This window comes from Moschus berezovskii, chromosome 14 (genome assembly GCF_049115385.1).
Source record: "Moschus berezovskii isolate FMDL1 chromosome 14, NW_MosBer_1.0, whole genome shotgun sequence".
In the NCBI taxonomy this organism is placed as follows: Eukaryota; Metazoa; Chordata; class Mammalia; order Artiodactyla; family Moschidae; genus Moschus; species Moschus berezovskii.
The window spans coordinates 88,732,381-88,744,990 of record NC_142473.1 but is presented as its reverse complement, the minus strand read 5'-3'; the positions used below and the strand labels follow the sequence as shown (position 1 = coordinate 88,744,990).

Genomic DNA, 12,610 nt, shown 5'->3' with positions numbered 1-12,610 from the left:
AACCCAGGGATCAAACCCAGGTCTCCTGCATTCAGATTCTTTACCAGCTGAGCCACAAAGGAAGCCCAAGAATACTGGAGTGGGTAGCCTATCCCTTCTCCAGAGGATCTTCCCAACCCAGAAATCGAACTGGGGCCTCCTGCATTGCAGGTGGATTCTTTACCAGCTGAGCTATGAGGGAAGCCCTTTAGAAACGTGAATTAAATAATAACTATTCAAGAGAGTGATACTGTCCCTAAAACGTTTACCACACAGAATTAGTAGTCACAGAGTTTTAAAGTGAACTTTAAGAAACATTCAAGGTAAAAATACTTCTTTTGCAAAATATTTTCAGTGACTAGAAAAAGAAGATAAAGTCAGCTCACAAGTGTATTATAAGATTGATTTAGAAACTGAGCAAGACACTCAGAAATAAAATTTTAAGTCAGGTTTAGTTATCATCATAAAGGTACATCTCTGAAATAAAAACTGCTGCTGCTGCTAAGTCGTGTCAGTTGTGTCCGACTTTGTGCAACCCCATAGATGGCAGCCCACCAGGATCCCCCGTCCCTGGGATTTTCCAGGCAAGAGTACTGAAGTGGGGTGTCATGTCCTTCTGAAATAAAACACTAGCAAATCCGATTCAGCAATCTGCATGTGGGTGCTCAAAGCTGCATGTCTCATAACCAGGCAGAATTCATGCCAGAGCCATGGATGGGCTAAATATCAGGAAATAAACTTTTCAATGTAATTTACTGCTTTAACGTGCTTCCCTGGTGGCTTAGACGCTAAAGCATCTGGCTGCATTGCAGGAGACCTGGGTTTGATCCCTGGGTTGGGAAAATCCCTGGAGAAGGGGATGGCTACTCACTCCCATATTCTTGCACGGAGAAGCCCATGGACAGAGGAGCCTGGCGGGCTGCAGTCCATGGAGTCACAAAAACTCGGACGTGACTGAGTGACTAATACTGCTGCGTTAGCAGAAGAGTGAAGAAACCGCATCTTCCCGTCAGCACACGAGGAGAGGCCTCAGTGGAGCTCAGCGATACTTAGTGATTCAAGTATCTGCAGATGAGATGAGCCAGGTATCAGTGTGCTGCTCCCGGCCTCCAGTCCACAGTTCTGGTCAGGTTGCTGTTGACCAGCCCTGGCCCCTCAGTGAGTGCGATGCTTAGCTCTGCCACAAGGGGGCGGTGGGGACGCTCGGGTGCAAAGGACTTCTGCTCTGGGTCCAGCTGCGACCGGTCAATGGTATGGGGACATCCAGTGGTCCCTGCTTCATCCAAACTTCAATGTCGTATAAGCATCATCCGGAACGACCAGTGGAGGCTTAACCCGGGAAGGCAAGCAGATGGAAATCTTTTGGGATTAATGTAACGAATGCAGTTACCGATGTTACGTTGAATTACGTGCCCCAGGGTATCTGCCACCGCGTTTCTGCTCTTCCCTTCTATATACCGCAAGCCCTAGATTCTCGGGACTGCCCTTACTTTTTCTTGACGTTACCAAACAAAACCCCACAGCCTGACCATGAAAACAACAGACCTTTCGAACTGCTGGTGACAAACGTCTCACCAAGAAACAGAAAAATAAATTTTATCACTGGGGGTCCAGTGGCTAAGACTTTGGGCTTCTGAAGCAGCAGGCACAGGGTCAGGCCTGGCTGGGGCACTAAGATCCCACATGCCACAGAGCAAGGCCAAGAAAAGATATTTTTAATTAAATAAGTAAAAATAAAGTTGAATAGCTATTTAGGCGGAGAAGGCAATGGCAAGCCACTCCAGTACTCTTGCCTAGAAAATCCCATGGACAGAGGAGCCTGGTGGGCTACAGTCCATGGGGTCACTACTAATTGGACACGACTGAGCGACTTCACTTTCACGCACTGGAGAAGGAAATGGCAACCCACTCCAGTGTTCTTGCCTGGAGAATCCCAGGGATGGCGGAGGCTGGTGGGCTGCCGTCTGTGGGGTCGCACAGTCTGACACGACTGAAGTGACTTAGCAGCAGCAGCAGCTATTTAGGGAACGCTGACCTAAATAACCTACAATAACTCCTTCAGTTAGTCCCTGTTCCAACAATTAGAAGATTTTAGGTCGAGAGTAATGATGTTTAAGAACATAATATAAGAAATAAATTTAGGTTACTGTCACTTTGAAGAGATAAGAAAACCAGACACTCTGCATCATAAAATACCCTGCCAAGGGCACTTGGGCTTGATAACAAGACCTCACGGGAAGGGGTGCCAAGCTCCAGGCAGGTAACCCGCTGCCCAAGCCGAGTCCAGTCCTGAGGGGCCGCGGGGCCTGGGGCCTGCCTGACCCTCCAGCAGCCCACCAAGGGGCCCTCTTCCCAGGGCAGGGAACACCGGCCCGTGTCCTGGGGAGGGGGCTCTGGGCTCTGGGTGGGCTCGCTCCACGGGAGGGCCTCCCTCCCAGCTGGACCCTCGGCGCCTGCGCCTCTGTTCCTGGCCACGTCTGTAGACTTTCCCTCTGGACTCACCGTCACCCCATCATCATCAGCTCCTGCTTTTCTCAGCTTCACGACATTTCTGGAAACGGTCCCTTATAAAGGGACCACCACTGGTCCTCTTTCAAATATGGCTTTTACTTGGGACGTGGTTTTTTCTCCACCAGCCAGGTGCTTGCAGGAAGGAACCTCTGCTCCACTGCCTCGCAGGCAGCCTTGCTGCCCAGAGGGGTATGGCAGGTCTCTGGGCAAAACTGACCCTGGAACCGGCTGGCAGAACCCTCAGGGTGGGGACCGTACACCCACAGTTGTCAGGACCACGTAAGGCCAGGAAGATGCTTAGAAATCCCATCACCGTCAGGACACCTTGGCCACATCACCTCCCGACACAGTCAAGTTAAACAACGCGCTGACTAAGCCGGGCCTGCATTTCCTTATTTCACCACCGCTGGGCACACACACACGCCGGCGCTATGACAGGCCTTTTTCTCACACGCAATCTAAGAGGCAAACTTCCCTGGGTTGGGAAGATCCCCTGGAGAAGGAAATGGCAACCCACTGCAGGATTCTTGCCTGGAGAATCCCATGGACAGAGGAGCCTGGTGGGCTACAGCCCAGGGGGTCCAAGAGCCGGACACGACTGAGCAACTGAGCACGCACACTCATCCCTCTCTGTGCTCATTTCACAGACATAAGAACTGTTGTTAAAACAACATGCATCCAGAGGGGAAGGGGCAGTTAAGGACTCTGGGAAGGTCATGTACAGACTGCTGTATTTAAAATGGATAACGAACAGGGACCTGCTGTACAGCACAGGGAACTCTGCCGACTGTCACGCAGCAGCCGCTTGGATGGGAGGAGAGTTTAGGGGAGAATGGACACACAGATAGGTATGGCCGAGTCCCTTCACGGAAACTATCACAACATTGATAATCAGCGATATCCCAGTGCAAAACGTTTTTGGTGTTTAAAAAAAAAAACCAAAGCTTTACCTAGAAATCTACTTTGAGCATCTGTCCTAAAGCAGCTCTCCTAAAGGGCCCGGGGCCCTCCTACTGGGAAGGCTCCTGAGCGAAGCCTGCCTCTTTCCTGTTCCCCGTGACCCCACCCGCGGACGGACCATGGCAACCTAAGTACGACGGCTGAGCTGCAGGAGCCCTGAACTGCACGCCCGGGACCCGCCTCCGAGGCCCCAGGGCCCGCGCTCACGTGCTGACGGTGTTGAGGCCGCAGGCCTGCAGCTTGAGCAGCCGGTCTCTCCACGAGGCCCGTGGCACTCGGAAGTAATGGACGGAGCCCCCGAGGATGAGGAACTCGTGGCCCTCCAGCGTGAAGCAGGGGTTCCGCCCGGCTGGCTCCTCAGTCTGCAGGCCCCGCGAGCGGTTCTTCAGCTGCCGGGGCGTCAGGTGCGACCAGTCAAACCTGCTGGGGCCAGAGGGAGAGGCGGTGGCGAGGCAGCCCGGGGAGAAGGCGCCGGCTGCTTCCTGCAGAAACCCGGGCTGCTGCGGTTTCAGCCCAGAAGGGAGAAGGGGCCGCGCCCCCGGCTCAGGCAGACCTGCGCGGGTGTGCGGTCAGCTTGCCGTGTTCCAGAATAAAGTTATTTCTGTGTTTCGGCGGCGGAGCAAAAGACGATGAGACAAACGGCAGGAAAAGGACGCACAGGCCTCCTCTCCAGGAGAGACAGGGGCTGAAAGGACAAGGGGGCCGCCCGGGACCCCGGCAGGCGGGGAGGCGCCGGGGGGACCCGGGAGCGGGTCTCCGAGCTGAACCGGGGCCGCCGGGGCCGTCCCGCCGCCCGCCTCCCTCTGCGCAGAGGGCTGCCTGTGGACCCTGCCTCCTGGAGGCCTGCGGCCACGAGGGCAGGAGGGGCACCGGGGAGGGTCCCGGGGCCGCGCAGGAGGGGACGGGGCCGCCCTTCCTCCGGGGTGCTGGGCCGGGGCAGAAGCGCGCTGGGGGCCTGCCGCCCCGGGCAGGCCTGGGGACCCGCGAGGCCGCCCGCCCCGGGCGAGGGCCCCAGGCTGACCGCGGACGGACGGCGGGAGGCCTCGGAGGCTCGGGGGCGCGGACGGGGAGCCCGCGCCTGGAGGGCCCATGGGCTGCGGGGCTGGGGGCCTTCACCTGGAGCGCGGCGCGGAGCCCATCCCCGCGAGGCGAGGCGCCCAGGTCCCCCGACGCCGGGACGAGGCGGACGCCTCTGCGCGCAGACGCCTCCCAGCTGCGGGAGGAAACCGGAGGGTTAGGGTCATCGCCCTGAGCTTGAGTTCCCGCAGCACCCGGGGCCAAAGGGCGCGAAGAGAACCCGCGGGCGGCCGCGCGGGGCAGGCGGTCAGCGCGCCCCTTGGCTCCAGGTCCACCGCCGGAGACGCTCAGCAAGGAGGCCGCCTGACGCCCCTGGGGGAGGCGGCTCCCCAACCCGCCGCAGGAGACGGGGAGAGTCACGGGACGGGGCGGACAGAGGGGCGCCGGTGGACTGAGAGTCCGTCCTGTGTCTGCGGCGAGGGCGGGGGCACGCGGAGGCCTCCTTGCTGGGCACCAGGGGCGCCGCGCCTCCTGCCTGATGGAGGCTGCCGGCGGACAGCCAAGCCGGGTATCCGTTCTGCGGAGACTGCCTGGTGCAAGGCGGAGGCGAGGTGACAAACAGGTCATCGAGGAGCCGGGGATCCCAGGAGGAGCACTCGAGCCGTTCTCCTGGTCCCTATGTTAGGAGCCCTAACATCTGAGTAGCCGGGATAGGCCTGAGACCTTGCTTAGGCCTAAGTTTCGATCCTGGAGACAGGGTGGAGGCTAAGTTCACAGAAACTCCTCCCTAAGAAGATCCCGCTGGCGCCAAAATTAAGAAACTCCTCCCTCGAAAAGTCCCGCCGGCGCCAAAAATCAGGCCAATCAGAGGAAAAAGGGAAATCCCCCAGAAAAACCCAGCGCGCGTAAAAAATGGCCAATGAGCTTCTGCCGGCTTGATCTCTTGAACAGAAATAGGTGCTTATGTAACCTGAGACTATAAAAACCGCTGTGACCTGGGCTCGGGGCTCTTGTCCGCACTGCACTGCGCTGGAGGAGGCATGAGCCCTAGCAATAAACCCCATTCTTGCTTTCGCATTGCTGCCAGTGTCTTATTCTACCAGTATGGGGGGACCAGACTCAGGGCATAACACCCACACTCCGCGAGGACACGGAGGATTTTAGGAGAATTTCAAGGTGAAATGGGGAACTTCTGGTACTTGATAGAGCAGGTGCTTCAGAGAGAGAGGGCCGCCAGGCTGTCGGCCCAGGCAAGCGGGGTAGACAGTAGGGACGTCTCCTGAGACCAGAAATGCAGGTCGGGGTAGAGATTTGAACGCAGAAAGGAGCGCTGGGCCCTGTCTGGAACACCTGAATTTGAAGTCCCAGGATGAAAATCTCTTCAGAGACTGGAAAATCAGACAGCCCTCTGGCCTTTTCTCCCTGAAATCCTTTGCTTTTCCTCTGCCATTGGAAAGAGCAGAGCCCGTGGCACCAGACCGAAATCAAGGCTAGAGTTTTCTGGGAGCTTGTGGGTGTTTGTTATTCTTGTCTTGCTCATTACAGGTACATGTCCATCCTTGAGACCCGACCTCCCTGAGAATTTTGTACAAACATCGTGGCTCCCGGGTATTGTTGCTTCAGGGCATGTGGGATCTTCCCTGACCTGGGCCTGAACCCATATCCTCTGCATTAGCAGGCGGATTCTTTATCACTGAGCCCCCAGGGAAGCCCCTGTTTTGAGCTATTTTAAACGGCATGGTATTTTCAAGTTCAGTTTCAGCAAATTCATTGTTAGCACAGAGAAATGCAGCCGGGCTTCTCATGTAGATCTGGTATTCTTTGACCTTGGTATTCTCTCTCATTAATTCTACGTGGTTGTTTTGAAAACCCAGTTCCACGGGACTTTCTAAAGAAGCAGTTACGTTGGGAATTCCCTGGTGGCCCAGTGGTTAGGACCTGGTGCTTTCACTGCTGAGGGCCTCGGTACGATCCCTGTCAGGGAACTAAGATCCCACAAGACACATGGCCAAAAAACAATAATAATAATTAAATAAATAAAAGAATCTGGGATAGAAGAAACAGCGCTGAAAGTTGAGGGAAAAAAATCTTTTAAATCAGAAACAGTCATGTTATCTGCAAATACAGTTTTTTTTCCTTTCCAATCTCTCCAATGTCTTTTATTAATTCTTCTTATCCCATTGTGGTAGCTGGAGTTCCCAGTACTATCTTGAATAAAAGTGGTGAGAACCATCCTTACCTGTTTCCAGGTTTCGGGTAGCAAGCAGTTGTTTACCACTAAGTGTACTGTTAAGTGTGGGTGGGTTTGTATACACTGTTTATCAATTTGAAGTGGTTTCCTTATAGCCCTGTGTTAGAGGACACTCTAACAGAGCAAGTCTGTGACACTCGTGGAAAATTCAGCAACGTGTCTGCTCGGAAACATCTGACCTTCACAGTAAGAGGGGAATTGGGCATAAGCAGGGGTAAACCAGGGAAGTGTGTCTGAGAAGCCGTCTGCCAGTGCAGGAGACACAGGCTGGCTCCCTGGTCCAGGAAGACACCGCATGCTTAGAACAGCTAAGCCGACAGTCTAGAGACCAAGCACCCTAGAGCCCGTGCTTCGCAGCAAGAGCAGCCAGGGCCCCTCAACTAGGGGCAGACCCTGCTCCCTGCAGCCAGAGAAAAGCCCGTGGGCAGCAGCGAAGGCCCAACACAGCCAAAACCGAAATAGAAGATGATTCTTTAAAAAAAAGGGGTGGTAAATAAAAATGATTAAAATGTGTCAGGTCAATGCCTGAGAGGTTTCGTTTCCAAATTCGCTCACACTGGTCAAGCTTTGCTGCCAAATAATTTTAGAAGACACTTCAGGCTTTAGTGCTTTGTGTGTGTAGAGATTACGACTGTACACATGTAAGTGGTAGCTTTGTTCCTGGAACGTTCACAGGGCTCTAGTTTCAAGAGGCCAAATGGACAGATCCTCCAATCTTGTCCCCAGTGGGAATAATTGAGGACAGACTCCACGTTCAGCAGCTCAGGAGAGAAGTAAAAGCAAGAAGCAGCAATGCCCAGTGGCCCAGAGACCAGGACCCCCGACAGACCTTTCTGAAGGGGAGGCGCTTGGAACGGCCACAGCGGGGCCTGGGCCTCTGATGAAGGAGAGAGTAGTGGAGAAAGGGGGCGCCCTGGGCCGGGGGTCGGAAGGGGTGACAGGCCCCGGTCGCAGCCTCGGGGGGCCTTGGGCCCAGGGTGGGGCTGTGGCCTCCCTGCCGCGCTGGCCCACAGGGGGTTCCTGCACTGGTCCTCTGCATTAGACAGTAAGTCCCCGCCTGACGCGCCTGGCGGCTTTGCCTTTTGCAGGTGGAGCCCTGCCTGTGCACGTCCAGCCCCGGGAGTGAGTCCGAGTGTCTGGTGTGCGTTGTTCGTGCGTGCACCCTCCACTGTGGCTGTGCTCTGTGTGCTTCGCTGCCCAGCACCGTGTAGAGGACGGCAGCACACACCACGGGGGCCATTCGATACTGACGCACAGTAGGGGTTAAAGGGAACAAACTTACAAGAGGGAAGTAGCACATTTACACAACCCCAAACTCTGATCACCCCGGGGCTTCGGCCAGGGGGTCAGTGTGCACCCCGGCCCAACCTGGCAGGACCTGTGTACTTACAGGGCCCTGGGTCGGAAGCAGCTCCGTGTCCACGTATGGAGGTTCCCTGTTTGAAGAAGTGACTGTCTCAGGAAAAGCTCGGCTGGCTCTCAGCTGAGCTGAACCGACCGGACGCGTGGAGGCCCTCTCTGCTCAGCCCTCGGAGGTGAGGTGGCCGGAGCCTCCGGGCCCCCCAGTCTCCTGGGTCAGGGCACTTCCAGCTCTCCCCACCTGTCCCGACTGATGTGCAGGACGGTGATCCTGCCAAGAGTCCGGCGTCTGGTCTGGGACACATGGAAGTGACGAGGAGTTCTCGTGATGGGTCACTGCCTGGGACCCCGGTAGAGGCTGCCTGGGGCTGCCTGGCCCAGACGTACTGGAGGAGGGAGCATTTCTCAGTCCCCATTGGTCCCCTCCCACCTTCCATCCTCTGCCTTCGTTTGCTCAACCACCTGAGACTGATCATCCCCTCTGGGGCTGCACCAGTCTACCTACCTATGCGTGCGTGTGTGCATGCGTGTGTGTGTGTGTGTGTGTGCGTGTGCCCGCTCGCCACCCACCTGTTTTCCAGAGCAGTGCGCTCCACAGTTGCTATACTGTCATTACAAGGCACCTCCAGGGCCAGCAAGGGTGGCCGGGGACTGCCCAAGGCAGTCAGTGTCCAAGGCTTTCCAGGTGTCTTGGCTCTGCCAAAGCACCAGCCAAGGCCTTTAGGGTCCAGTCCTGGGTGACGGGTAATACGCTGGTGCTGGTCCCCTGGACTGAGTAAGTGTGCTGGCCTGTGCTCTTTGGCAGGAGCAGCCTGGGGGGTCAGCCCACTGTGAAGGCTGGCGGCACAGCCACGACGCCCCAGTGGGCCTGCCCCCCTCCACTCGAGCTGTTTCCCCTGGGAACCAGGCATCTTTCCAGGTGCTAAGTCTCATGCGCAAGACCCCAGCCCAGAAATCTTGTGCATGTGTGTGTGCTCGGTTGCTCAGGCGTTTCCGGCTCTTTATGACCCCATGGACCATAGCCCAGCAGGCTCCTCTGTCCATGGGATTCTCCAGGCCAGAATACTGGAGTGGGTCGCCATTTCCTTCTTCAGGGGATCTTCCCAACCAAGGGACTGACCTCAGGTTTCCTGCATTGGCAGATGGGTTCTTTACCACTGAGCCACCAGTGAAGCCCCAGTGATATCTTAGGCAAAGGTATTAATAATCTGAGAGTGGGAAGAAAGCCCACTGTGTGTGAAGTGATGCTGGTCTTTGCAGCCCGGGAGAGCTCATAGCAGGAGGCATCACTTTCATGTCATGATGGAACTCTTTGGAATTTCTCTCATAACACTGAAATTTGATTACAAGAGGACCTTTATCAGGATGAGAATGCTGGATCAGATACTCATGACTTTCCTCACTATGAGGCAACCTGTTTTCCACGGTCTCTCAGAAAAAAGCCAAAGTCTTCACACCTGAACGCACGGGGACATTGGCCAGAAGAGTGTATTACCAAAGAGTGCAGCAGCCCTGAAGTGGAAATGTTCATCGCTGAGTCATATCCGACTCTCTGGGACCCCAAGGACTGTAGCCCGCCAGACTCCTCGGTCCATGGGATTCCCCCGGCAAGAATACTGGAGTGGGTTGCCATTTCCTTCTCTAGGGGATCTTCCCGACCCAGGGCTTGAATTGGGTCTCCTGCATTGCAGGCGGTTTCTTGACCATCTGAGCCACCAGGGAAGCCCCAGCAGGCTCTGAGGTGGCCGGAAATAGTAACTCTGTGAGATCGGTCTACTCTCTTCTGGATGACTTCCAAGACTGCTGTCCACTGAAAGTTGGCATCTGTCTAGCTAGCTAGCTGATAGTGGGTTTATTGTTTTTAAATGAATTAAGCAACAGATATTTACAATTTTTTAAAAACTTCACACCTCCATGGTGCTGCATGCCTATCAAAACACCCCAGATGGTTTCAAGGCTGGCCTGTGCCCTAGGCCAGCTGGTTCTCGGGTTTTGGTGCTTACATCCAGCACCCTGGTGAGTAAAGTCCGAGTTACTGTGAAAGCATGGGCGGCTGTGTGTCCTGTCAGCTCCATGGGTGACCTGCCACACACCTGAGGTGAAGAGCCCCTGCCTTAACAGGCAGCAGGAACAGATGCTCTGCTGGCTCTGGACACGCCCAGGCCTGTTGTTGGATGTCATCCCTCCTTCCCAGAAGGTCCCGGTTCCCTCTTCCTTTCCACAGGTTTCAGGAACAGCATAACATGAGGAAACGCCCTGCTTTGAGCTGAGGGACACTTTGCACACGGCCGTGACGGAATCCAGACATGTCCGGCTCCCAGAGGCCACTGGAGTCTGCCCCTTGCCCTCTGCTGCTCTGTGCAGAGCTGCATCTGCTCAACCCCGGGAACAGACATGAATGTGATTTCAGAGGGTGGTGCTCCGACGGTTGGGGGACAAACGGACCCACCAACCCCATTCCCGGAACACCACGCGCTCTCAGCCCAGCTCCACGGTGTCTTTAACGTCTGCGGGCAGCCACCCAGGGGCCCTGCTCGCCCGGGGCTGCAGGCGCGCTGGGGATCGGGCCAAGCCACCGGCGGGGCTTTGGGAGGCGGGAGCCTCCTGTCATTACGTGCACCCGCAAGGGAGTCAGGGGTGGTGGTGGGGGGACCCGGGCCTCCCCGAAGGACAGCAGGTCCCGGGGTCACGCGCGCCAAGCCCTCGCCCACCCCCAAGCTGATGAGCGTTCTCTTCCCCCAGGCAGGCCGCAGAAATGAGCACAAGTCCATCTGCGGGCTGCATCTGAGTCAGTAAACGTGTTTCAAAGCGGGGAGCCAGGGGAAGGGCTCCCACTGATATAAAATGACTGAGCTTCTCAAGTTGCAGAGGGGTCTCCCCTCCAGCCTGGGACCTGGGCTCCTCTGGCAGGGGCTGGAGCGGGCAGCCCCCTGTGAACGCACCCTGGAGAGCCCGGGACCTGCCGTGAGCCAGCGGAGGCCACATTCCCCTGCCAGAGCCCGCCTCCCGGCCTGCCCTGGAGGCCGGGAAACCAGGCCCCCTGATATACAAGCAGCGTCCAGTCCCCTTGCTGAGGTTTTCGGCACAATCTAGGTGGGAATGTTGGACGCCACTCCGATCCGCTCACTGCAGTGACTCCGCCGTGCCTAACGCTGAGTGTGTTTTGTTCACAAGTTACCGGTTTCCACGTAAGGCGCTGCCCTCTGTTACGGGGGGGGGGTGGGGAACAGCACTGAAGGGCTCCGAAGGCCTCTTCCTGCAGCTCCCAGACTTGGGAAGAGGACTCAGCTGGTTGGAGCGCAGCCACTGTGCCCAGAAGGGCTCTTGACAAGGGAAACGGGCCGGAGGCTGATGGCGGTGTCCATGCCGGCTGTCACCCCGGGGGTGGGGTGCTCCTGGCACCCGGTGAGCAGATGCCAAGCGTGCAGCCCGACAGCCTGGGGGACACAGGGTGCCCACCCCGCAGCCACGAGGCCAGGAGGAGGGCTGTGCAGGCTGAGGCTGTGCACGCGGAGGGCGGGGGGGCCGGGGTGCGGCCTCGGTCCAGAAGCGCCCGAGGGCCTGTTAGGCACGTGCATTCTGGGGCTGCGGCCCAGCGCCCATCCGGGCCCTCTGGGGGTCTGTGCTGCACCCCTGGGGGAGCCATGGCGTGGAGAGGGGCGGGAGCGGCACGTCTGACCCCCTTGCTGGGGTCTCACGCCTGTACTTCCCGAAAGCGAGGGCAATGAGGGCAGCGCCCCCGAACGCTTCGGGCGGCAGGAGCCCCGGTCCACACCGGGCCGCTGCCTGGACACGGGGGTGCAGGCCGAGCGCTGGCGACCCTGACTCTCTGGCTGACTGTTGCCTGGGGCGGCAAGTGTAGCCCCTACCTGGCCCGACGGTGGCCACTCGGTCCGTGGCTCAGAACTCCTCAGCCGCCTGCCACACAGCACCCACACACCTCGTGGGGACCTGCTTTCCCCAGGGCCCATCTGCACTGGGATCTGCAGGCCTGCCCTCCCCCGACTGTGGAGACGGCCCTGGTGCTCCCTGCTGTGGCTCAGAGCGGGGTGTGCGCCCCAGGGGAACCCCGAGCAGGAGAGGAGTCCACGGGCGCTGGGAGTCAGGGGCCGGGGGAGGGGTGTGGGGTGGGGGCAGGGGCACGGGAGGGGAGCGGGGTAGGGGCGCTGGAGGAGGGGGGTGGGAAGTGGAGTGGGGGGGAGGGGCTCGGGACCAGGCCACCTGGAGTCTTGAGTCTCCAGAAAGCAAGGTTTCCACAGGAGTGTGGAAAATCAATGCTGTATGGAGTGAGGCTTGGGGGTCAAAGGGAAACCCTTTTAAACCCTGAAAATATGAAACACACAAGAGCTGCGCGCTCAGCCCAGCTCCGCGGTGCCAGTCCCTCACTCAGCATTCACATTTTATTTGATTTCTCGGGAAGACACCTTCTGTTCCAGATTCACGTTTGTGCGGTCAAGCGCACAGAGCACCTCTGTCCACAGGGGTCAACAGCTTTTATTACAGAAGCACGACAGAGGGTTGGCTTTCGTCGGT

The 12,610-nt window shown here is 57.3% G+C and overlaps 1 protein-coding gene across 1 annotated transcript in view; it reads right to left on the bottom strand.

Annotated features, from left to right (window-relative positions):
• Positions 1-4,541, bottom strand: part of GLB1L3 (galactosidase beta 1 like 3) — a 28,491-nt gene extending 23,950 nt beyond the window's left edge. The window contains exons 1-2 of the mRNA XM_055422473.2: positions 4,109-4,541; positions 3,658-4,003 (exon numbers count right to left, since the gene is read on the bottom strand). Of these exons, the coding sequence (XP_055278448.2) occupies positions 3,658-4,003; positions 4,109-4,541 (779 nt within the window). The remainder of the gene's footprint in view (positions 1-3,657; positions 4,004-4,108) is intronic.
• Between the last annotated feature and the right edge of the window lie 8,069 nt (positions 4,542-12,610).